This window comes from Nuphar pumila, chromosome 4, assembly GCF_984573655.1.
Source record: "Nuphar pumila chromosome 4, dmNupPumi1.hap1.1, whole genome shotgun sequence".
NCBI lineage: Eukaryota > Viridiplantae > Streptophyta > Magnoliopsida > Nymphaeales > Nymphaeaceae > Nuphar > Nuphar pumila.
Genome location: NC_143252.1, coordinates 20407358 through 20433209, shown reverse-complemented (window position 1 = coordinate 20433209; position 25852 = coordinate 20407358). Strand labels below are relative to the sequence as shown.

General features: G+C 38.2%; 1 protein-coding gene across 1 annotated transcript; it reads right to left on the bottom strand.

Annotated features, from left to right (window-relative positions):
• Window positions 1-11835: 11835 nt before the first annotated feature.
• LOC149839586 (DNA topoisomerase 6 subunit A-like) lies at window positions 11836-13537 on the bottom strand. Its single transcript, XM_090002652.1, has one exon. It carries the CDS (start codon window positions 13390-13392, stop codon window positions 12058-12060), a length of 1335 nt encoding a protein of 444 aa, XP_089858778.1. The 5' UTR covers window positions 13393-13537; the 3' UTR covers window positions 11836-12057.
• Window positions 13538-25852: the final 12315 nt, after the last annotated feature.

Sequence of the window (25852 nt, the reverse complement as noted above, 5' to 3'; positions counted from 1 at the left end):
CTTTAGAGCAAATACTATCGCACCCAATTCTAGATCATGGGTCGGATAATTCCGTTCATGCGGTTTCAGTTGCCTTGATGCATAAGCGACTACCTTTCTGTTTTGCATCAATACTGCACCATAACCAGTTCCCGATGCATCTGTGTATACCTCAAATCCTTTTGTCCCAGAAGGGAGTGTTAATACTGGCGTGGATGTAAGTTTCTCTTTTAGTGTTTGAAAACTTTTCTGACACTCTTCACTCCAGACGAATTTAACTCCTTTTCTTAGCAACTTTGTCAAGGGTAAGGCTATTCTGGAGAAGTCTTGAATAAATCTTCTATAGTAGCCAGCTAACCCCAAAAAGCTTCGGATCTCAGACACAGTAGTAGGTTGCTTCCATTGTTGTACAGCCTCCACCTTGCTAGGGTCTACTGCCACACCATCCTTCGATATAGTGTGACCCAGAAAGCTCACTTGACTCAGCCAGAACTCGTACTTGGAGAATTTGGCATACAATTGATTCTTTCTCAACTTTTGCAGAACCATTCTCAAGTGCTCCTTATGTTCTTCCTCATTCTTAGAATACACCAGTATGTCATCTATAAACACTATGACGAACCAATCTAAATAATCAATAAATACTCTGTTCATTAAATCCATAAATGCAGCAGGTGCATTCGTTAATCCAAATGGCATCACACGGAATTCATAATGGCCATATCTAGTACGGAAGGTTGTCTTCTGAATATCATCTTCTTTTACTAACAATTGGTGATATCCTGATCTCAAGTCAATCTTTGAGAACACCTTAGCTTCTTTGAGTTGATCGAATAGATCTTCGATCCTGGGAAGTGGATATTTGTTTTTAATCGTTACTTGGTTAAGCATTCTATAATCTATGCAAAGGTGCATAGATCCATCTTTCTTCTTCACAAATAATACAGGCGCTCTCCAAAGCGACACACTTGGTCGTATGAAGCCTTTGTCTAATAGTTCCTGAATTTGTTTCTTTAGCTCTTCCAGTTCAGCTGGCGCCATACGGTAAGGTGCCCTGGATATTGGTGTTGTTCCGGGTAACACTTCTATTCTAAACTCTACTTCTCTCTTCGGAGGTAATCCAGGTAGATCTTCTGGAAATACCTCGGAAAACTCTCTCACCACTTCTATTTTACTCAAGTCGATCTCCTTATCAAAAGTCGCACCAACACTAACTAAGAATGCGGTACATCCACTATTTATATATTTTTCTGCCTTGACAGTTGAGATTACCATTCCACTGTCCAGTCTTCTCCCCATAGCTTGGTACTCAACCGGCTTTGCATTAATTGTAGATAGGATGACCTTCTTCCTTCTACAATCGATGTTTGCATAATGGTGGTATAACCAATCCATTCCGAGGATTACATCATACCCAACCATCTCCATAATTACTAATTGTGCCAGTAAATGGTGTCCCTGTATTTCCACATCAACATCTGGGAGATAGTATTGGCAAGCATCTCTATGACCCAAGGGAGTTAGGACATTTAGTGTGTATGGCATTCTTTGTTCCTTGATCTCTAAGTTCTTAGCAAAACAATTGGCTATAAATGAATGTGTAGCCCCAGAATCAAAAAGAACACGAGCTAAGTGTGAGTTTACAGGACATGTACCTTCTACTAGCTCATTCCCCTTAAGTTCCTCCACCGTGGTGGCATAGACCCGGCCTTTCACTTTATTCTCTGTTGGTCGCCCTCCTATTGGTTTTTTTCTTTCTGCTTCTTGCTTCTTAGGACATTCCTTGATGAAATGTCTCATTTCTCCACAGAAGAGGCACGCTCCTATCTCACGGTAGCACGGCTTGCCTAGATGTGATCTTTTGCATGTCGAGCATAGCTCAACGGCTTTGTTTGTTGTAGAGTCTGCTTTATTTTTCTTGAACGGCCTCATGGATCGCTTCTGTGTTTGAAATTCACTTCTTCTTTTGAAACCATTTTGGTCTTTGCTCCTCTTTTGAGACTTGAGCCAATCCTCTTCCAATTTTGTCGCCATAGTGATTGCGTCGTCTAAGTCTCGCGGTCGACTACTCATGACACGACTCCTCAATCCATCACGAAGTCCCCGAACAAACTTGTTAGCCCTTGTCTCGTCAGTTGTATATGTATTTGGGCAATATCTCTCAAGGCTTCTAAATTTGGCAGCATATTCTTCGATGTTCAATCCTCCTTGTTGCAGGTCTAAGAACTCCTGCATCTTCCTCTCTTTAATGTGAGTTGGGTAGAAAGTGTTGTTAAATGCTTCCTTGAACTCGGCCCAAGTCGCCCGTACATTAGCAAATTTCACTACCTTCACCGTACGCCACCATCGGTCAGCGTCACCTTTCAGGAGGTAGGTCCCAAAGTTGACCTTACTCCCTTCAGGTACACTCAACACTTCAAATACTCGTTCTACTCGGTACAACCACTCTTCAGCAGCATCACCTGTCATTTCTCCTTTAAACATTGGTGGGTTCATGCTCATGAATTGTTTATAAGTGACAGCTCTAGCTTCACATGGCGGAGTTGTTCGCGGTGTAGCAGATCTTCCTTCCATGTTAGTTCCCATTACAGTTTGCATGAACGTTGCCATTGTGTGCAATGTGTTCATGATGAAAGCTTGTTGTTGGGCAGGATCTTGTGGTGGTGGTTGTGATGGTCCTTGTTCGTCACTCCGGTGGCCTCGGGAATTTCGCTTTCCAGTAGTTGACATGGTATGAGCTCCTCTCGTGCGAACCATCTATATAATTATATTACGGAGGAGTTTGTTATACTTGATGCATTATGATATATATAAACTGTACAAAACCAACTTTCCATTATTAGTACCATGCTCCCGATCCTATTTGGTGCAAGGGTCCAAGCACTTTTAAAGTTGATTGATAGTTTTTTTTTTTGAAAATTGTCTATCATTAAACTTAGTAATAATTACCTGACAAGTGGACATCGAACAATTCTTGACGGTGTGTTACCTCGTAGGTGGCTCTGATACCAACATTGTAACGTCCCAAATTTAACACAAAATTTGTAACCATTTTTTTTTTTGAAACACATAATAGATTTGGGCTCGCTACAAACAAATAACTGAACAAACCATCTTATTGAAAATTCAAGTTCATAATTTAAGAATCAGTAGAATAAGTCTCAAAATATAACAAAACAGCCCAAAACCAAATCCCTAGAGCAACACACTCGTCGAGCCTTGTCCAACGCCACGCCATCAATCAGAACCTGTAACATTTTCAACGGAGAGGTTAGCCTCTCAAAGTACAACAGTAAAGATCATAGCATATGAAAACATGGCATTAGAAAATCATTTGTATGTATAGAAATATGTTCCATAGCAAACTTATATACATATTATTTTGTTCCATGTTGTCCCTGGACCATAAAAGTCGGTGTTGACCCGTAGTCAAAACCCATGCCATCAATTCCAATTGTCACATACAGAGGACTGCGGTACCCACAGCCGTTGCTCCCACTAGGGCGATACATTGATCGGGAGGTCCCACAGTGAGCCTTTCATATTGAGCTCAGTCAGTAGGGCTAGTCATCGGGCTTTCCCGTGTAACTACCCAGGTCTCCCTAGGACAACCGGGCTGGGTGGACCGAGGAGACGCCTTGCTCTCCAAACAATATAACAGAAATCCCGGAGCCTGGTACCACCTACCCTCTCCGTAGGCAAACAGAAGTCCTGACTTATTATACTCCCTCAGGAGGAGTTCCACTTCCCCATTTAGGGTACACGACATATGTACAACTTGGTCCAAGGTACAAGGGTTGAGGTGTTTTTACAAACATGATAAATTTAAACTAGAGAAAAAAAAAACCATAGAACACTAAAAAAATAATATCTTCCATGTACATTATCCAAATGCCCTTTATAAATTGTCGTTGGGGTTTTGGATGCAAATACCGTACTTTTATATCTGAACCAAAAGGACTCTATTTCAAACATATAAAACTTTTACCAGAATTTATGAAACAAATGAGTTTGGTCATTTTAACATAATCTGTCTAAAATGGGTATCTCTTGATAAACTTTTGAAAAGACTAATTTTGCTGAAAAATTAGGACTCAGACCCATTCAACATCATTCAGGGACCAGTTAACGAACCTCTCAATGATTCCAAAATGCCAAGACATGCCTAAAAATTTCATCGGATCGCTGAGATTTGCACGTCAATAGTTGACCCAAGTTATTTTATTTTATATATATATATATATATATATATATATATATATATATATATTTTATACAGTCTGATAGAAACCTGTAGGTCATTGAAACCATGTATGACTAGAACCTGGCCTGTAAATCATGTTATCAATGCCCTATTATGCTCAGCCATTTACCATCATATATTATCAATACAATAACAAGCTATTCAAAAAGAAGTAATACGAGGTACTTGCATTCACTAATGAAATAATAATATTTATAACTCACAGTTATATGAGTAATCTATATCCATCAAGAATAAACATCTAAAACATGGTTTCAACCATGCCCTCACGCTGAATTCTCCAACCACTTGCCCCATCTAAATGCCATGCTAAAGTACACGCATGAAGTCACATAATATAAAGTCACATAGTGTAAATTAACATACACCTAACGTACAATATAAATCTGATGCTTACCCCTTTTTTTTTTCACCAAGCCCTCTTGAAATACATACTAACGTCTGGTCCCATATCCATTAATGTGTAGAGTTCACCTAATATAAATTAACATATACCCAATGTCCATTACAAATCTGATGCTTACTTCTTTTTTTTCACCCAGCCCTCTTGAAATACATACTAACGTCTGGTCCCATACCCATTAATGTGTAGAGTTCACCTAATATAAATTAACATATACCCAATGTCCATTACAAATCTGATGCTTACTTCTTCTTTTTTCACCCAGCCCTCTTGAAATACATACTAACGTCTGGTCCCATATCCATTAATGTGTAGAGTTCACCTAATATAAATTACCATATACCCAATGTCCATTACAAATCTGATGCTTACTTTTTTTTTTTTTCACCCAGCCCTCTTGAAATACATACTAACGTCTGGTCCCATATCCATTAATGTGTAGAGTTCACCTAATATAAATTAACATATACCCAATGTCCATTATAAATCGGATGCTTACCTCTTGTTTTATATGCTGATGAACACCTGTACAAACACAGACCCATGTATACCAAATCTCTAAGCCCTCTTGAAACACATACTAACGTCTGGTCCCATGTCCATTAACGTGTAGAGTCTTGATATTTTTTTTTTCTTTTAAATCTTTTGGAAATCCAAATGCAGTAAATACAGTTTTAAATTTCCTCAAAAACCTATAGTTCATATGCATGTTGCACATAATCATAAGCTAAACTCTGAACCACCGTACCTTTTTTTTTTTCAAATCGCTCCGGTAATTCGCTCTCTTGTGCAAGAAGGTTGTGATCAACACGCTCCGTTGCTCAAGCTCCTCTATCGATCTCCAGTTCTCTTTCCCCCTCTCTCTTTTTTTTTAAAAGCTTGTTTGAGGATGCAGTCCACGTCTCCTTCACTCTTTTACAACAAAACAAATCCCTTTTTTTTTGTTTCAACGTTACCTCCTTTTCACCACTATCTCTCTCTTCCTTTATGGTCACCTTTCCTTTACGTTGTTAATTTTATGAGTCAACCCAATCTTCCAGCCACCTCCTTTCCTTATGCTAGCCATCTAATAAATTCTTTTTACTAACATTCCTTGCTACAGTAGCTCTCTTTCTAAATAAAGTTTCCAAAACGTGTGCTACTTACCTCCTTAAAATCCAACCTTCTATCTTCACCTACTTAAATTAGGGGTCATTAAATCACTAACCAAATCCACCTTTTAATTAATTGTTTTTAATAACTTAAGACAAAGAAGGAAAGGGATTTTACTATTCCAATCATGCTGGCCAGAATCGTTATTTTATATCTATGCCTTATACTCATAAACCTTAAAGGCAATTTTGCCCATCAATGGTCGATCCATGTAAAAATATACATGTACAGAAAAATATGAGAACTTAACTTTAACATTTAAATTCAAAATAAATAAATAAAACAAAAACAACAACAACGAACACTGGGTTTTTACATTTATAGGACGACTATTAGGCCCGCTTTACTATATGGTACAGAATGTTGGACTGCCAAGAGACATTATATTCAAAAAATGAGTGTAGTTGAGATGTGTATGCTGAGATGGATGTGTGGAAACACAATAAAAGATAAGATTCGGAACAAGGAGATACGTAAGAAGGTAAGCGTTGCACCCATTGAAAATAAGATGAGAGAGAATCGTTTATGGTGGTTTGGACATATTCGGCGAAGGCCTAATGATGTTCCAGTTAGAAGGATGGAGAAATGGAAAAATATATTAGTTAAAAGAGGTCGGGGTAGGCCTAGGAAGACATGGACGGAGGTGATAGGAAAGGATATAAATGCTTTGAACCTCACTTAGGACATGGCATTGGATAGAAATGATTGGAGGAGAAGGATTCATGTGGAAGACCCTGAATGATTTTCTTTTTTGGTTCATATCGCCGACCCCAATGGTTTTGGGATGAAGGCGTAGTTGTTGTTGTTGTTTGTTCTGCAGGTGTTTTCTTCAAGGCTCGTCATATTTAAGGCATTATCTAGAATGAAATGTGGCTTCAATCATGCCAGAACCCGGAACAACGATATCGCAGAAACCATTGGACTAAACTTGACTAAGCATTTTTCTTCTGCTAAGCAGCTGTAACCACTGGACTAAACTCAAGTTAAACAACTTTACATGCAAAGAACTTGTCAGCAAGAAACAATCTATGCTAATTGACGAATGAGGGGCAGCGGAAGCCAAAATGGTAGTCCAATTATAACTTTTTAAAATTAACATGAGAATGATTTTGGGTTAAATATCATTTTTTTAATTATTTAGAAAACATGTTGTTTTGAGAAAAATATTGCCCCAATCACGCACATGATATTTGAGTAAATTGTTTAAAAAACATGAACATTATTGAAAAAATAAGAGAAAAACTATGTATAAAGTGAGTTGGAGTTCTTTTTAAAGCTTTTGAACTTTATTGATAAAAAATTAACCCTTTGCCGTCACATTTCACCAAACATTTGTATAATTGAGTGTTCATCTCTCTCTCTCTCTCTCTCTCTCTAGAAGTGTGATACTCTCTCTTTCTCTCTATATATACACGAACTGAACTATTCTCTTCTTTGTTGCATTTTAGCAATCTTGTTGAAATACCTCTCTTTGTTTTTAAGTGACACGATGGTGTCCCTTTTGTTCAACGAGTTGAGACTGATTAGGTACTTTGTTTGTTTGTTTTATCAAGGGAAGGTTTTTTATTTTTTCTTTCACAAGATCTCTTTGTCACTCTTCCATTCTCTTTCTTTGAGAGATCACGATGGTGTTGGGTGGTGTTCATTTTGGTGTTCCTTTTGTTCAATGAGTTGATACTGATCAGTTCTCCCTTTAATCAAACACAACACGGTGGGGGATGAAATACCTTTTTGGAGTTCTTTGTTATTTTTGTTATATTTTGATTTTTTTTTTCACAAAATCGATTTTTAACTCTGTTCCTCTCTATCTTTCTATCTCTAAGTGATCGCAATGATATTTCTTTTGCTCAATGGATTGGGACCAATCTGTTGTTTTTTGAGAGATCTGTTTTTTTTAAGTGATTGTAATGGTGTTATTTTTTGCTCAAGGCTTTAGGGGCACATTTGTTCCTTTTTTTGGAGAGTTGAGACCGACGGTTCTCCCTATGAGACTGAGCACAGCCCGGTGTGAATGAAATACGTTTTTGGAGTTCTTTGAATTTTTTTGTGTTAGTTGCTGGATTTTTTTCACTGTATGGATGAAAGACCTTTTTTTATTTCACTTTTTTTTTTTAGGTTTTTCTTTTTTTTTACAATATCTCTTTCTCACTCTCTCCGAGGGCTCAATGGTGTTGGATGGTGTTCCTTTTACTCCACAAGTTGAGACCGATCAGTGGTTGTTATTTGGAGGGATGGCTTTCTCACTCTTTTGACACGTTGGGGCGCAATGGTTGTTTTTGGAAAAGATGGCTTGTTGTGTGTGTGGTGATTCTATTTTGTTCTTTTTGTTTTGTTTATGTTTCTTATTTGTTGCTCTTATTCTCTTCGTGTCAGTTATTGTTTTCTTGACATACAGACTGAGAACAGTATACTGACAAGAGATGATGAGTGAGAACCCAAAAAAAAAAAAACAGAGAGAAAAAATGAAAAAGAATAACCACGCACGTAGTCATCTTTCCCAAAAACAGCAACTCTTGCACCCCAACGTGTCAAGAGAATGAGAGTCATCTCTTAAAAAAACAGCAACCGATCAGTCCTCGTCAAGTAAAGGGTACACCATTGCAATCACCAAGAGAGAAAACAGGGACAAAGACAGTGAGAAAGAGACCTTGTAAAAAACTAACAAAAACAACAAGTGAGAACTCCAAAATGGTATTTCATCCATAACGTGCAAATAAAAATCTAGCAACAAACACAAAAATGAAAAATGAAAGAACTCCAAAAACACATATCTCATTCACAGTCAAAGGGAGAACCGATCGGGTCCCAACTCGAAAAAAAGAAAACGATGCACCCTAAAGACTCGAGCAAAAAGAATACCATTACAATCACTGAGAGAGAGAGAGAAATGCATCTTTCCAAAAAGCAACAGATTGGTCCCAACTCATCGAGCAAAAGGAACACCATCCAACACCAATGTGATAGCTCAAAGAGAGGAACAGAGTGAAAAAGAGATCTTGTAAAAAAAATCAAAATCTAACCCCAAAAACGTATTTCATTTATATCATGAGGGAGAACCAATCGGTCCCAACTCATCGAACAAAAGGAGCACCATCGAGAGAAAGAGACAGACAGAGAGGAACAGAGTGACAGAGATCTTGTGAAAAAAAAAAAACAAAATCTAACCATAAAAAAAGGAAAAAACAAAGAACCCTAAAAAGGAATTTGTTGTGTTCGATTGAAGGGAGAATTGATCTGTCCCAACTCGCCAAACAAAAAGAACACCCTCGTGGTCACTCAAAAACAGGGAGGGAGATAGATGTCTTCCAACAAAATTGCCAAAAATGCAACAGAGAATAGCATAGTTCAGAAAGAGAGAGTACCGCACTTCATAGGAAGAGAGAGATGAACACTCGACCACACAAAACTTGACATCTCACCAAGTGTTAGTGTGATGCGACAACAAAGGGTTAATTTTTATCAGTAAAGTGCAAAAGCTTTAAAATAATATCATTTATGCCCTTCAGCCCACTTTACACAATTTTTTTATACAATTTACTCAAATACTACGTGTATGAGGGGGTAATCTTTTTCTCCAAAAAACGTGCTTTCTGAACAATTAAAAAAATAACATTTAACCGAAAAGTGTTCTCATGTCAATCAGTATAGATTGAATGAGAAGTCATGAAGCACAACTGCTGCACAAGTAGCATCTGCAAATTGCAAATTTGTTGAAGCTTACTAGGCTCAATAATCACCTTGTTAACAACCCCAACCACCATTTTCCACACATTGTGAAGCATTCGCCAAACAGTGCCTCGGCCCTAAAATTTAAACAGATGCTGAATCTTTGAATGACGTGTAGTATCTACATCATATATTAACACTTGGATTCACGAGCATTTGCTAAGAACAAATGAGGTCATGTAGATCAACCACCCGTGTCCGAACAAAGGCAAACTTTGATGCTTAACCAACATCAATCCTCCAACAGGATACAGCAATACAAACCATAACAAAGTATTATTGTCATGTGCATGTTACATTTTAGAGTTAATATATTCCATGCAAATGTTGTGTCCTTTAACAAGGATAGGGTAACCGATGAAGATGAAACATCAAGCGAACTTCTATGAAGCATCCATACTTAATACAATATAATATTGCAACAACACCTGAGAGAAAAAATTCCTTACCTTGATCACCTTCAGCTATTTCTTTTCAATAACAGCAATCTTGATCAAATATTAGGAGAAAAAAGAATGAATTTTGGTCACAATCACATGCTCAATCCATCACTTATGCTACCATGTTCAACACAATCCACAACACCACCTTTGAGAGTATATGCATTGATTGTTCATACAGAAGGAACAACCATAGCCTTCTAATAAGCTCAAACATGTCCCATGCATTGCCAAGTCCCAACGATAATCATGCAAAATCTTTGAAGGATCAAAAGCCATTTGCTTTCACAAAAAAAACTCATGGAATGATGGAAATGACACTCATACCAGCTGTCAATTCATGCATCCTTTTTTCCCCACCTTAAGTCAAGCAGAGATTGCCCACATGGGATTCGAAGTTCGAACCTGAGATCCCTCTGTTAAGATAATGCAACTCTAACCGGTCTTGCAACCTTATACGATCCTCAACTCAGGCATCTTGCAGCAACCTTGTTCTGTATGGACTGTTAATAAAATTATTTGTAAAACTGTCACGTACCATGCTAACAAAGAAAGAGAGAGAGAGAGATTCGCACAATTTTAAATTGATTATTCTTATGTGTCTGAGATAAAATATTTGGTGGACCATTTTTATTGATTTATGAACAGCATAGAAATTTGACTTGGGACATCAGAAACTTTTAGGTTTTACATATCGGTCACCATTCCGTCTATTTAATTCTAGTTGCAAACTTTTAAGCTGACTCTTTTACTCGTTTATAACCAAAGATTGATTTTCTGGAATGTGCTATGGGCATCATAAACTTTTCTGTTTTACATATCGGTCACCATTCCTGCTATTTAATTCTAGTAATAGTGACAAACGTTTTAAACGGCAATTTCTCATTTTTCAAAAACATGCAAGAAATTGAAAATTTTTCATAAATCTCGCATTTTTTTCGGCAAAATCTCTGCAATAAAAAAATAAATTAAAAAATATAAAATTTATATTTTATAAGAAAATATTAATAAAAATTATTTAAAAATAAAAATACACCGTTTAAATCGTGGTATTTATGTTTTTTCATAAATCTCGCATTGAAAATCTTGCGAGAAATTGCCGTTTTAAACTTTCAGGCAATTTCTTGCGATATTATCGTGAGATTTTCATAAATCTCGCGATATTTGTCACTATGATTCTAGTTGCTAATTTTTAAGCTCTCTTTTTACTCGTTTATAACCAAAGATAGATTTTCTGGAATGGGAATTCACGTCATCCAATTTGATTTATGTGCATCCGAATATTTCTCTGTCCGTGGTTTATCTATTCTGCTATGTTAAAGATGTTGAATCTTTTTATCCTCAAAAGAAAAAAAACAAAATATGTTGAATCTTTTACATTTTTCAGTATACACCAAGTACCAATTATTTCATATGATCCTCCGAGACCTCTTTTTTTTTCTTTACACGACAGGCAAACCAGGGAATAGCCCTCGTTCGAACATGAGAACTCCCAGTTAAGATAGTGCGACTCTATCAATCAAGCTACCATATTCGACCCGTTTTTGGAAAACTTTAATATTTGATGAATTGTTACTTTTCCAATTGACAATGTAACTCGATGTCCAAAACATGTCTATTCTGACTCATCACATAGGTAATGTGTTAATTTATTCTTCTACTGGAAACTTATCATTGCCAATGGAAATCATATCTCATGTCAGCTAGATACCAAGAGTTCTAAAAGAATCTAAACTATATAAATTTTTTTTCAATGAAGAGCTATATAAATTTGAACTCTTGCATAGCAAGCGGTAAACAAGCTAGCTAGCTTCACGATCTCTTATCAGAAAAAATCGAACATCAATTACAGGGTAGGTAAAAGAAATTACTAAAATCTCAAACCAAATCTTGCTCTATTCAGTTCAAAAAGCAACACTCATCACATCATTACCACCATTTTTTTTTTCACATACCCGTAAAGGATCAAGATTTTGAGAGAAACCAGAGAGACAAGAAGCCAAACGTCACAGAAGCATTTTTCAAGTCGCTACATACATACCTCACACCAGAGTATGAAGAGAAGAGCCTCCTCCATCATATCAACTACCCCTTCACAGCCAGTCCCTCTGCTGGATCTTCAACGGCAGGTAAACCTCCGTGAGGTACTGGAAACCGAACGAGCTGAGCGCCTGAATCTCAGCCTTCTGCTTGGTCCTCACCATCAACTCCAGTTCCTCTACCCACCCCTTGTTCCTCTTCACGAAGTCCTCCTGCAGCAGGTCCTTCCCCGTCTTCACGTCCTGCTCCGTCATCGGCAGCCGGCATTCCTCCGGCACACCGTACTTGTCGAGGTCGCTGGGCCGGACGCCGAGCCACTTGATTCCCGGCGTGGTGAGGTTGGAGCTGTCGTAGGACATGTTCTTCGACCCGCACATGTACACGGAGAGGATCTTCAAACCGTAAGGGTCGGAATCGACGAGGGCGAGGACGGGGAGCTTCAGCTCCATCCTGATCTTCCTCAGGAAGAGCCTCGTCGCCACGTCCGGCTGCCCCTTGGCCGTGACGATGATGCAGGGGAAGCGGTTGTAGAAGCGGTCCTCGGCGAGGCGCATGAACGCGGCGTCCTTCTCCACCAAGAGGACGAACAGGGCGTCGCTCTCCATCCCCTCCACCCGGTCGATGTTCGGGGGGATCGCCTTGCCGCCGACGCCCATCTTAGTGCAGTCGATCCGGTCTCCGCTGTCGAAGAAGGTGAGCCGCCCGACGACGACGCCCTTCTCCGAGGCGACGACGTTGAGGCTCGACCTGGTGCAGCCGAGCAGGCAGGAGACATCGTCGAGGACGGCGTCCGACTGCGTCTGGTCGGCGAAGAGCCTCACGTCCGTGTAGAAGAGGTCCCGCTTCGTCACGTGGATACCCTTGTTGCAGAGCTGGTGGATCAGGTGGAGGATCCGGGCGGTAATGGCGGACTTCCGCACCGTCGAGGCGTTAGCGAAGGGCCGGGAGAGAGGGTTGTGCTTCAGGACGATGCGGTCGAGGTCGGGGAGGTATACCTGGTTGGCGTTGCTCCGTGAGGGGATGGAGAAGGAGAAGCCATTGCCGGCGAGGATGGAGCGGGCAAGGGAGAGGATCGTCCGCTCGATGGCGGATCCGACGGTGGAGGAGCCGAGGTCGACGACCTCGTGGCAGGGGAAGGGGAGGTTGAGGTCGGAGACGGAGAGCGTTTGGTTGCGAGATTGCTCCTCCAGGGCCTGCCTCTCCTCCTCGTGGAAATTCTGCAGTGAGGAGAGGATGGACGAGTCGGGCTTCAGGAGGGAGGAGAAGGAAGACGATGAGGGTTTCTTCCGGTTTACTGTTTTGGGGTTTAGGGTCTTGGGGTTGGGATTGAATTCCTCGTCGGATTCAGAATCGGGGGTCCCCGCTCGACGTCGCTTCCGGTCAGACATTGAAGAAGGTGAGCCCTCGCTGCTCCCTCCGATTGGGACTTTTTACGAGTTTAGGGTTTTAGAGCGCGTCCGCCATCAAAGAAAGTCACGGGGACGAAGGTGTAGGTGTACCCACTCGTCTAGGGTTTTATTTCAGTTTTACCTGTTTGTATATCCCCAAAGAAAGATTGGTAGCTTAGATGCTCACACGTTAGGTGCTAAATGAGCATGTTAAATGGGTTTTTTTATTTATTTTATTTATAAGGTTTAAAAAATCAACGGTTCAAAATCTTTGTAAATTTTCAAAGCTCTAAATATCATTTTTATTCATTCCTGGTAAATTGATCACGCTCAATATGAAGTCAAAACTGTAAAAAAATACCGAAAAAAAAAAAACCTTTTTAACAAGTATCGTTTAGCACCTACCGTGTGAATATCTACCAATTTCTCCCCAAAATATTATTACTGCTCTTCTCTTCAAAGCTTCCCCTTTCCATCGCATTTTTTTTTAACTGAAATTTGATGAGAACTTTGTTTTGGGTGTTCAAAGTTTCGGCAACGTAGCATATAATAGCATACTATCTAGTGGACCATACCAGTTTTTAAGTATTGGGTCAAGTCACAACACAATGTATGATTTCATTTGCTCAGTTTGTATGAAGCGAAAATCAGGTTAAAAAGTTGGTTGAAAAACCTGATTTAGCTAATTAACATCTTCGATGGTCACAATCACATGGAGAGAGAGAGGACTCGTTTGTCCACCCGCCTATAGTAACAGCAGCATCTTCGATGGTTGAAAAACCTGAGATCTCAGGCGACGGTTACCACATGGGTATTAGCAGAGAGCCAGCTGGTGCCGGTGTTAGTGGGGAATGACAACTCGATCAATATCACTTAGAATGGCAAAACAATTAAATAATTTAGCTAATTAGGTCTCTCTTAATGAAATACTAAAAACAAATTAATTAGTTTTGTCTAAACTAAAATAAGTGACCTTATTGACTTATCCATGTCATCTTGGATTTCATGATTTAATAGGGCTCATCTAAAGGGCATCCCATCTTATGGGTCTAATTATCATAATTAAAATTAAAATTTTAACTCAAATTAAAATTCAAACCAAAATTTGATACATGAATTTTATTTTTATTTCTTAAAAAATTATGAAAAAATCTCATATGCTACACACGGCTCCACGAGTTTGGATATCCTTGAAGCAACTTCATATAAACCTCTCCCTCCAAGTACCCATTTAAGAAAGCATTCTTCACATAAGATCTCATTGACTAATAGCAACAATTACAAGCAAAGTCTTTATAGTGGTCATATGAGCAAAATCAATGCCAAACTGTTGGTTATAATCCTTAGCTAAAAGTCACAACTTATATCTCTCAATGGATCCATCCGCCTTAGTCTTAACTTTGTATACCCACTTCACATTCTTGCTAGGTGAAAGATCTACAAGGTCCCATGCATGTATTCCTTCAAAAGCTCCGAGCTCCGCAACCATTGCTTTCTGTCACTCCTCTTTTGAAGTTGCCTTTACAAGGAACTAAGCTTGGCATTAAAGTAAAATTAAAGCAAAAAATGCATAATGTCCCAAAGAGAAAAATTTATAGGACACAAAATGAGTAGAAGAAATAGACACTCAGAGCTATAACTTACTTGATGAAGAGAATGTATAAGGCAAGAGACTTTTGACTCGTGTGCCCAAATGTCAAATCAGAAGGGGATCAAAATTGTGTTGGACATTATGGGTTATGGGTCGAACCCACAGTGTGACCCGGTTTGACACCCATTAGTAGGTCACGTTAGTGGCCACGTAATGGGGATAGTGGGTGGGAGTTACGTGAATGTGGAGAAACCACATTCACGTAACTACCTAATCTCCCATTACATAAGGGGTTAGGGGTTGTGAGGATGATGAGACATTCATAGCATTTACCCTGACAAATTCAGTTCCGCATTCGGATATAGCGAAACAGGGTCTTGCTCACCGTCGACCTAAGGCCTGAGCTCATTGTGAGCGTCGACCGGCTGAGGAGAACGCCGAATTTTCTACACGCACTATGGCAAATTCAAGTACGCTTCCTGTCAATGTTTGTTTTACAGGATTCGCCAACAAATTGGCCTTTTGATTTTTTTGTTTCCTCTAATTCTATACGATAAAAAAAAAGTATTTTCACCACATTGTCTTGCCTTTTAGAGTAGGATAGATCAAACCTATCACCTTCACCTTGAGTTATCTCTCATTGAACCCTCACATTCTTTAACACGTTCTTTTGTCTTATGAAAAGGTATTAAAGAGAAATTATTAGTGTTCTTTTCCTTAAAGGTGTATCTTCGTGAAAAACTACATGCCTAGAGATTCATAACACATATTTTTTTGCCCCAAGAGAGAATCCCAAAAAGCAATACTTGACAGAGCGGGGTGAATGCTTATCTTTGTATCTACTAGGCGGCATAATAAAGCAAGTATATCCAAAGACTTTCATCATGTTATAATTAGGCACAAATCTATATAATTTTTGAAATGATGATATACCTTTAAGAACACTTGATGGCATATGATTGATCTAATATATTGTCATACAAACTGCATTTACCCAATACTCTTTAGGTATATTCTCATAAAAAAAGTAGTGCCCTCTCTAAAATATGTTTATTCTTTTATCTTTGCCCCGCCATTTTATTCGGGAGTGTAAGAATAAAACTTTTGACTGCAAAAAACTTTCAAATATGTCACTAATATACTTTCCACTAAAACTTGATTATTTAATTTGTTAAATAGTTTGCTAACTCTGATTCGAATTTCAAATATAGATATGTTATTTATATTGAACCTGGACTCAATATCCAGTATAAGAACTGGATTTTAGTCTCGTATTGTTTTTACTTACTGTAACCCGCTCAAAGTTTTTTAACTTGTTTTTGTTGATCGGCTTAAAAGAATTTTCTTTATGTAACACAATTAAACTTAGTACTAGGAGGCTATTATATGCTCATGTTTGCGCAACATAGCCATTGGTAAACCTATTGCATCATTACATATTAATTTTTTTTAAAAACGATCATTTTTTTTTTACATTTTTAAGGCGTTACACAAACAAAAGACCAAGTACCAACATGTAAGTGAACTCGTTCCAGTGGCTAAGCTAACAAACCCTGGTGTATCTGATAACCTGCAGATCCTCAACCATAGCCTAAGCCATAGACTGAGCCAAACTACCCAAGTTAGTCCAACACCCTCTTGTAAGCCTAGACTTCCTCTTGACTTCTTCCAATACATTGAAACCCGATTGAGCCTAGATTCTACATATTGTAAACTGCAAAACCTGACCTAACTTTTTTGAGTCATATCTCTCCAACCCAACTTGATCTAGGGTTAAGATTTTAATCCTAGGTGTTCTCATGTGTCCCCAACTTATCCTTAAAAAAAATCAGCTTTTTATCCTAACCCAATAGAGAGATCTGGTTTTTCTATTGAATTCTACCGGACCCAAAACACAATCCAAACTTGGTCTGAACCTAGTTTCTTACAACATGTTCCTGAACTCATAAATCGTGAACCCAGTAAAATTTGGCCCTCAAATTGGCGAGAACTTACTTCCATGTGTCTTAAACCTCATCCTTAATTTTCAACATTTTATCTATTGTAATTTGAGTGTTCTCCATTTTTTTCCCAAACCCTGTCAAAATCCAAACAAAACATAACCTTATTTCTAACCTATCAAACCTAAGCTTGAACCTAGACCTACCCCGTAGCCCCAAGCCCCTAACCGCATCTTAGCACCAAGATGGATAAAGTTTTTGGAACTCTACTTATTTCTACGTGCGCTTGGATGCACCAAGATACATGTCTTGCAAGCCGAATTGGGGAATCCAGGCCGTCACCGACTCTCGATTTCAGTACAAAAATCTTCTCATATGCGAATGAATTAAGGCGTCAGCAAAGTGAGAAACAAACACCTTGTTTTTCTTCAAATTTCAGGTCGTGTTTGTGCAACGCCATACAGAGGCAAACTTACTGCGGAAATGTGTCGCTTTCCTCATCTTCTTTTTTCTGTGGTGGTGGTGCGTTCTAACGGAAAGGCCGTGTTTCCTATGGCACGCAAACATGCCGTTAGTGATACAGGTGAAACAGAGCCATGATTCCTCTTTTCCACAGATCCCCCCCACATGGGAAAATGAATCTCCTGTTTTTACCTTTTCGCACTTTTATCGTGGAAAGTGAATCAGGGTATCTTTTTTTTTTTTTTTTCCTTCTTGCTTGAATGAGCTCAAAAGGCAAGGCCATGGCGTTTCACTTTCCATGGCAATAAACGTGGCCTCTGCAAAGTAGGTTAAGCCAACCTATGCCTCCCTGTTTTCAAACTATAATTTCTAGATAGAAGAAGCAAAGCCATTTGATAAGAGTGCTAATTGACAAGATTCAGACTGTAGCATATCATTTGATACTAATGCTCTGATTACAAAGATGTACACTGGCCGGTTTGTACAAAGAGGGATCCAAGGTGAGGATGAAATACCTGTTTTTTTTTTTCCTTTTCTCCTGCAGAAAACTGACACGGGTGTTGGCCAGAAACTGAAAAATCCTTTTATATATTACGCCCCCAATTGCAGTCTCAAAACACTATTTTCTATATAGTAAGAAATGCCAATTCTAAACCCCATCGCCTAAATCTCAGAGACACTGTTTGCAATCACAGCTAGACGCTTAGATTAGCAATATGGAAATCTTCAGTATCAATCACGGATTTATGCAGACGATATTTACCACATGGTGAGTCCGGATAGGTATCCAAATTGCATCATCTCAAACAGTGCCTGATTCTTCCTATCCTTGAGCTATCTATACAAATAAAATTACAAACCCTCTACATAAATGACTCGAGAAAACAAGATGCAAGCTTTTTATGTTCTTAAATATACAAGTCCTTTAGTGTAGCTTTCATGTCAAACACAAAGAAACATATCTTACAGTGAAGAAGGTGCTGCTTGCTTGTGAGTGTGAGTGTGCTGGAAATAAAGAAAAAGTCATATCATTATGCAGATCACTAAGTACCCAACATAGCAGAAACTAGAATGAAAAAAGATAATAGTAAGCATTATTAGAGTTCGTGCCAGTCCACTGCGTGTGCAACCGTGCCAGCAGTGCTGCGTGCATCCCCAATCTTTTGCTCCGTAAGCTCAAATTCTTCTACTTTGCCTTAGTTTCGGATTCGCCATGCTTCTTCTTCTCTGTCCCTTGCTTTCTTCCTCCTCTTCTTCTTCTTAGTGGTCGTCGTGTTTAGACTCTTACAATCTTCGAACGTTGCAACGGTAACGGAAGAGGAGTTGCAGGGGATGTGCTTCACTGTATAAATAAATGATGTGCTTTCAAAGTGCATGGCTTTCCGTTCAATTTACATAATTGCCATATGGTTCATGTTTTGTTTTTGTTTTTTGAAAGCCAAGCTGGGGTTAGGCGGACCCTACCAGAACAACAGCAGCCCATGTGGCAGAGGGATTCGATCCTGAGCCTTCTGCTTGACACAGACCCCGCTTACCACATGGGATACCATCTGGGTATAGCTCATGTTTGCAAAATAGCATATTCTTTTTTTATAACCCGAAAAAACTCACCCGGCACAAAGACTTGGTCGTGCTGGTTCAGCTTGCCATACCTACAGCGTAAAACTCTGAGGTTAGAACCCCATCCTCGAAACCTATGCTGGGCATCAGCTTGTGCAGAGGGGCGACACCTGTGAGAATCGAACCTTGACTGCCCGTCTAGCGGTCAAACCCCAAACCCAATGTGCCAACCTTCATTGGGGACAACCAAAACAATCTTGTAGCTAAGAAATGGACGAGAGGAGGAAGTATGGTGATCATGTATGCTTTAATACGTACTTCTTTGCATCTATCACATGAATCTATTGGATGCTCACCAAAATCTGACCACTTCTTGATATTAACTAAAACTAGATATTTAATAGCCCATCCTTATGGTCAGGCTTAGATAATTCATATTTATATTAAATTTTTATGGCAAATAAATAAATAAAGACATACAAATATGTATATTTTTAAAACACATTATCATTTATTTTTAAAATATACAACTAAATAACTTATAAAAATAAATATCCTTTTATATGGCTTATTATATATTTAAATTGTAAAACATAATGGCCCTATGTTATTTTTTAATGATGAATAAACACATAAAAAGACATGCATTTTAAGCACATTTTGTTGAAAAACGTTGTGCATGAGGCTGGCCAATCTTATGAATGAGTTTTTACCAAGTGGTTTATAAAAATATTTTAGGAGAGATTATCATCAGTTTACTATTGAGAGAGAAGAAGCCAGGTAAGTAAGATTGATTTTTTTTTAAAACTATATAAGGAATGATAAATATTTTTTTTAATAACATGGCAAGAATGTTAATTTACAAAAAAAAACTAAGCATCTAATTTTTAACACATGTTACCCGTGATTGTCACGGGCTTACTTTTTTCAATAAGCTAGTGCGACGCAACAGTTCAAACTCGAGTCATCTATGAGACGAGTGGAGCTCGAGCTAGCTCGACTCGTTGTGCATCCCTAGCTACTGGTGAAACCTGATGCCGTAGACCAGGGCACACTTTCGTCAACCGGCCGATGACATGGAGTGGCACTGTCGCAGTTATCCGATCAAAACGGGGTTATTGGTCAATGCCTAAATACAGGGCTCACGCAAGGGGGGGGGCGTGTTCGCGTCAGAGTTGGATCATCCTGCCGAACCGACTTAGTTTTTTTGTTTCAATAGATCGGACCCACGTGACACCACCCGACGCTTCGATTCATAAACGTGACACGGCGGGGTAAATTATGTGGGCGTATCAGGTGGGTCAACGGCACGCTGCCACGCCCAACCACACCCGTAAGACTTGAGTTGGGTCATCCTGCCGAACCGACCCGACCCGGTTTTTTAAAGCTCGGACCCACGTGGCACCACCCGACGGTTCGATTCATAAACGTGGCGTATCAGGTGGGTCAACTTGACACCGCTTGTTTTCACCTTTTTTTTTTATTTGTTATAGATCAGTATCACCATTTAAAATTTCAATGATTGAATTCTACCTCATTCGGATATGGTGCAAGAAAATCAGCACAATTTCTTCTCCAGAATGGCGTGGTCGCCGAAAGATTAGCAGTATATAGGAACCATCATCTATCAAAAAAGAAAAGAAAAAAAAATTTCTATCTATTGAAAAAATATACGAACCATCAGATTGGAAATTTGTATCTTTTACAAGCCTTCCTATGTAAATACATAACATAATGTCTACCTAAAGGATGAAAGGGCGACTCGGAGAGAGTGTGCAGAGTGAGCTGATGCTGTCCATACCATCCCAAAATATAAGCTTTTTTCGTTTTTTGAAAGGGAAGCGCTGGGGTTAGTCTCACCCATAGTGACAAAAGTTTTTATCGGCAATTTCTAGTTTGAAATTAAAAAAATTCCATAAATCTTGCATTTTTTGACAAAATCTCAACAATAAAAAAATAATTAAAAATTATAAAAATTATTTTTTATAAGAAAATATTAATAAAAAATATTTAAAAATAAAAATATAGGTTTTTTTTTTGCGATAAATAGCTGTTTAAAACATAAATATCACGTTTAAATCACGGAATTTATATTTTTTCATAAATCTCACGATATTTTGAAAATCTCGCAAGAAATTGTTGTTTTAAACTTTCAGGCAATTTCTCACGATATTATCGCAAGATTTTCATTAATCTCGCGATATTTATCACACTGGTCTGACCCCACCAGTTATCAATCTATAGTACCATTGGGTTTTGAACTTGCAACGCCCCCAACACAAGGTGTCGTGCACTAACTTCTCCTACCAGACAAGTGGAGCCCCCGTCGGTCCACCATACAAGTATTTTCCTTGTATAAAAGAACCAATTTGAGAGCTTATGAAAGCAAGGAAGAGAAAAAATGGATGGGATATATACAGACTTTGTTCAACGGTGTTAATTGGATTTGGACGTTGTTGCACAGGCTCCAACACGGCAACCATATCCATAGTCATATATGTTGGGGATAAAGCGGAAACAAACTGACGGATCAAGTCTTCTCCACAAGTGTGAATCGATGGCAACAATGCGACGATGACAGCGGAAGAAATAAAAACAAAACCAGTGGAAACAAAACACACAATAATTTACGTGGTTCCCTCTCAACTGAGGTATGTCCACGGTGACCGATAGGTCAACACCTTCCACTATCTTTAAACAAAAATTACAAAATGCATAAGCCTTACAAACACACGAGGTGTAACAAATGAACAAGAGGATATACCTCACTGGAGAACAATGAACAAATGATCTGAAGAACTAGCTTGACGAAGTTGTCCTGAAAGAAGTGTAGCAGCACTTCTTACCCCTGTTCTCTTTGCGCCCTTTTGGTGCCCTAAAAGTATTTCTCACACTCTCTCACGAATGTTTTGTGTGCACCCAACGACGCTTCGACGATGCTCTGTTTTCCCGCTCATCCATCCTTTAAGTAGATGATAAGACTCGTAATAAATACGAAAAGACTAAACGTCTTGCATAACTTACGAAGCTTTAGAAGCACTAATTGCTATTCCAGCAATACCCCCAAATCACCATGTTGCGATGCCACAAATCGCTATTCAACGATGACCACAAATCGCCATGCGATGATGTCATGAACTAGCTTTCTGCAGAAGCCACAAATCGCTATCCAACGATGCTCACAAATCACTGTCCTGCTGACAGCACAAATCGCTATCCCGCGATAACCAAATCACTATCCAGTGATACCACAAATCGTTGTTTCAGCAGACAACACAAATCGTTATTCCAACGATAACCACAAATCGTTGTTTCGGCAGACAGCACAAATCGCTATTTCAGCGATAACCACAAATCGTTGTTTCGGCAGACAACACAAATCGCTATTCCAGCGATAACCACAAATCGCTTTCAAGCGAATACGAAGTCTACTTACGTATCTCCAAAACCAAACCACAAATCGTTGATCTACAAAGCTCTGAACAGCTGAATCGTCATTCAGCTGAGGAGGACTTCTACAAATTGTTGTCCAGACATCCTCAACAAGATCAGGCGATGTGCTTGGAGTGCGACGAACAGAATAAGGAGAGAAACCCAACAATATACAGGGGTGCATAAGGATCGAACCTTTACTTGTCCCATTAGGTCCAGACCTAGATCCAACTTAATTGTCGCTTCCATGGGTTTGAGCAGATCTACCATAGGAGAAACCATACTTGGGTCTTATAAGGTTTACATAAGCCAACCAAAGGCATTCCATACATGCTCAAATATATATATTTTTAGACTTTTTTACATTAAAAATTTGTTGGATCCTAATTCAAACTCAGCCTGAATTTTTTCTAGTGCTTGAGAACATTCTTTTATATATTGAACATCTTTCAAGTGATTATATTCATATACAAGATCTAGTCTCAAATTAGAATAAGCAGCAGATAGTTATACAAGTATTGAGTTATGTAGTTTTTGGTCACACTCCCATATACAAACTTCTTCCTGGATCTGTTTTCGAAAGGACTTCTAAGCGGTTGATTGTTTCTTGCAACATTGTAGTGATTTAATTGCGTTTTCGAATGTGTAGCTGCAATTTTTTCTAGTTGATGCTGCATTGTGCAACTTACTTGTAAGCCTTCTTACAAACTTGCTTCTACAGCTTGGGATTGATAACATAAACTTAAGTATCTATGATCCTAATTTTTTAATTAAAAAAAATTTGGATTTTTTTAAAATCCCTTTTACATGATTTTTAAGAAATACAGCAAAAACTTTTTTAAATGCATTTAAAGACTTGGGCGAGTTACCGTTCCTAACTTACACGTGTATGACTAGAATTAACTGAATCATAACATTAATTGAATTAAAATAACTCAAGGTATTAGTCTCACTTAATTAGAGTTTATAAGTTTAATGAAAATATTTAAATCATAACTAATGAAAATAAATCAAGTCTTCCCAAAAGCTTAAAAAGAATCTGACTCTTTTGGCACCACCTCGAGCCTCCCACCATCAATTGTCAGCTTACTTGCTACCTAAAAATGTTAAAAGGGGTTGTCGATAAAAATTTGGGAGTTGAGAAAGATTTAACTTACCCCAATTTTGTAAAATCCTTAAAAAATATGTGGACATTGAATGCAAGTCTTGATTGTCCTTTGCTCGAGAGAAAGGTAAAGCTTAAACAGGTTTTTCAATTTTTCATAGCTCGAATCACACCATCGAGAAACACGGATATGCAATAAAAACCAACTGTGGGTAAGTATCTGTTCTAAAATATTGAAAACTGAAATGAAAGAACAAACTTAATTAAATGATATGAAAAATTATCTTTTTTGGAATCGAGAGCCTGTTTAGCTTTTACGCGGTTTTTCGTCTGTCAACACCTCTGCGTAGGTACGAGGGTTCCTCAATGGTGTTAGGACAAAGTGCAAGCAGGGCTTGAGTATGTTTGTTCTACAGGGTCAATACTTAAGTATGAGAATTTCAAATTGTTTGATCATCTTATACTATAGGGGCTAACCCTGTTTATAGGAATTCTGCATGAAATATGGATTAAAAATTTACTGGGTTTGAATCCAACCCAAATAGATCTCTTCTTATTCTTATGGAGGATAAGACTCATACAAAAAGAGCTCTTTTTGTGATAGGACTTTGGGTAGGATAGGATTCTATTATTTTTTGGGCTCTACAAAGATAAAGATAGGCTTTTGGGTGGTTTTTATTCAAATAGTATGTGTGAATGAGGTTTCTAGATGTTTCATACGAATTGAATAACGAGATTTCAAAAATTCAAGCTTAAATTGGGTTGAACTTCGAATCTGTTATGATAGGATAACCTGTTTTGGCCATAACTCTCTATTCAGATGTCAGATTGAGGCACTGCTTGAAGTGTTAGAAAGCTAACATCCTCAAATTTAATTCATATTTTAAGTGCAAAACAAAATTATTTTGGTAGTAAAAAATTCACTCAATGTAGAATCTATCTAAAAAATATGATTTTTATTGAATAAATTATATTATTTTCATCATAACTTTCTATTTCGATATTTTATTGATATAATTTTTAGCTTTTCGAAAAGCTAAGATCCTCTAATTTAATTGATATTTTAAACAAAAATCTAAAAGATGTTGTTTTAAAATCTAAAAGTTTAAGCTAGCAAAATTTTATGACTTTGTCAAAATTGAGGTGTTTACAAAAGCATTAACAACAACTCTAATAAGTAACGTCACACAACATAAGCATAGAAAAAATACAACACATATCTCATACATCTTCCCATAATCTCAAGGCATTTATAACATGCTAATTTTATGGCATACAAATATTCACAACAAGAATCAAGATTTCACAATAAACAATAAGCACACAAGCATTCATAATTAACAAATCATACTCCCCAATAAGAGCACCTGCAACCACACTTATTAGAAATTCAAATCACAGGCAAATACAAAACAAGGTATGCCAATATTCAACACTTATGCATATAATCATAAAGATATGTATGAAATGCATAACATACATAACATATGACAGTGAGACTTGGTACCATTTTAATGCATTGTTACATTGTTTCTCATTTTATTCCTGGGGGTATACTTTCAATACTTAACTCTCACTAAACAATCATTTGGCGGGTCTATTATTCCATATATTTTAATTATCCCAAATATTTAAAGAGTGTGTGAGCTTTCACTAGGACGACTCATGATTGTGAGAACCCATAGAGAACCATGCAGAATCTCGATTCCTACCCTACAAAGCAATGGACTACCTACCTAGGCTTTTTTGGTAGCTCGAGCCCTTTTATTTGAGGATAAAAAACCCATGGTGACATCTTTGCTTTCCAAAAGCATTAACAACATTTTTCTTGGTGGTGTGTACTGACCACCTTCTCTAAGGTAGTCATGGTCTGAATATGTTACTAGGCGTTCTTTACTAAGGTTGTTTAAGTGCCCTCAACACTAAGTCTCTTTTAGCTCAGTCTTTCGTGAGGATAATAACACAATACATGTCATTTATAGTCATTCAAGACCGAGCTCATGATCATACCTCATATGGGTACCCTTGAGCCAACAGTGCCCCCTTAAGGATTAAGTGTGTAAGAGCATGGCAATTATATATTTAACTTAGTGATCACTAGCACCTATTGTTCTACTGAACTTTGCTCACTCACAAGTCTAGTGAATACATGCCTTACATGACTTAAAATACATCATATGTCATATACTACTTTACATGATTCATGGGACTCATTTCAGCATAGCATTAACCATGAATAACATAACATCTCACATGTATGCCAATGCACATTACATGACCCATCTATCATACTCAAAACTCATATGTTAATAGGTAGTCTCATATGTCATCATGCATAAATCATCAACTCCTTGCACACAACACAAACAT

What these genes read in the sequence shown, in the direction of transcription:
- LOC149839586 (XM_090002652.1), bottom strand. Translation starts at nt 13,392, where the DNA reads ATGTCTGACCGGAAGCGACGTCGAGCGGGGACCCCCGATTCTGAATCC.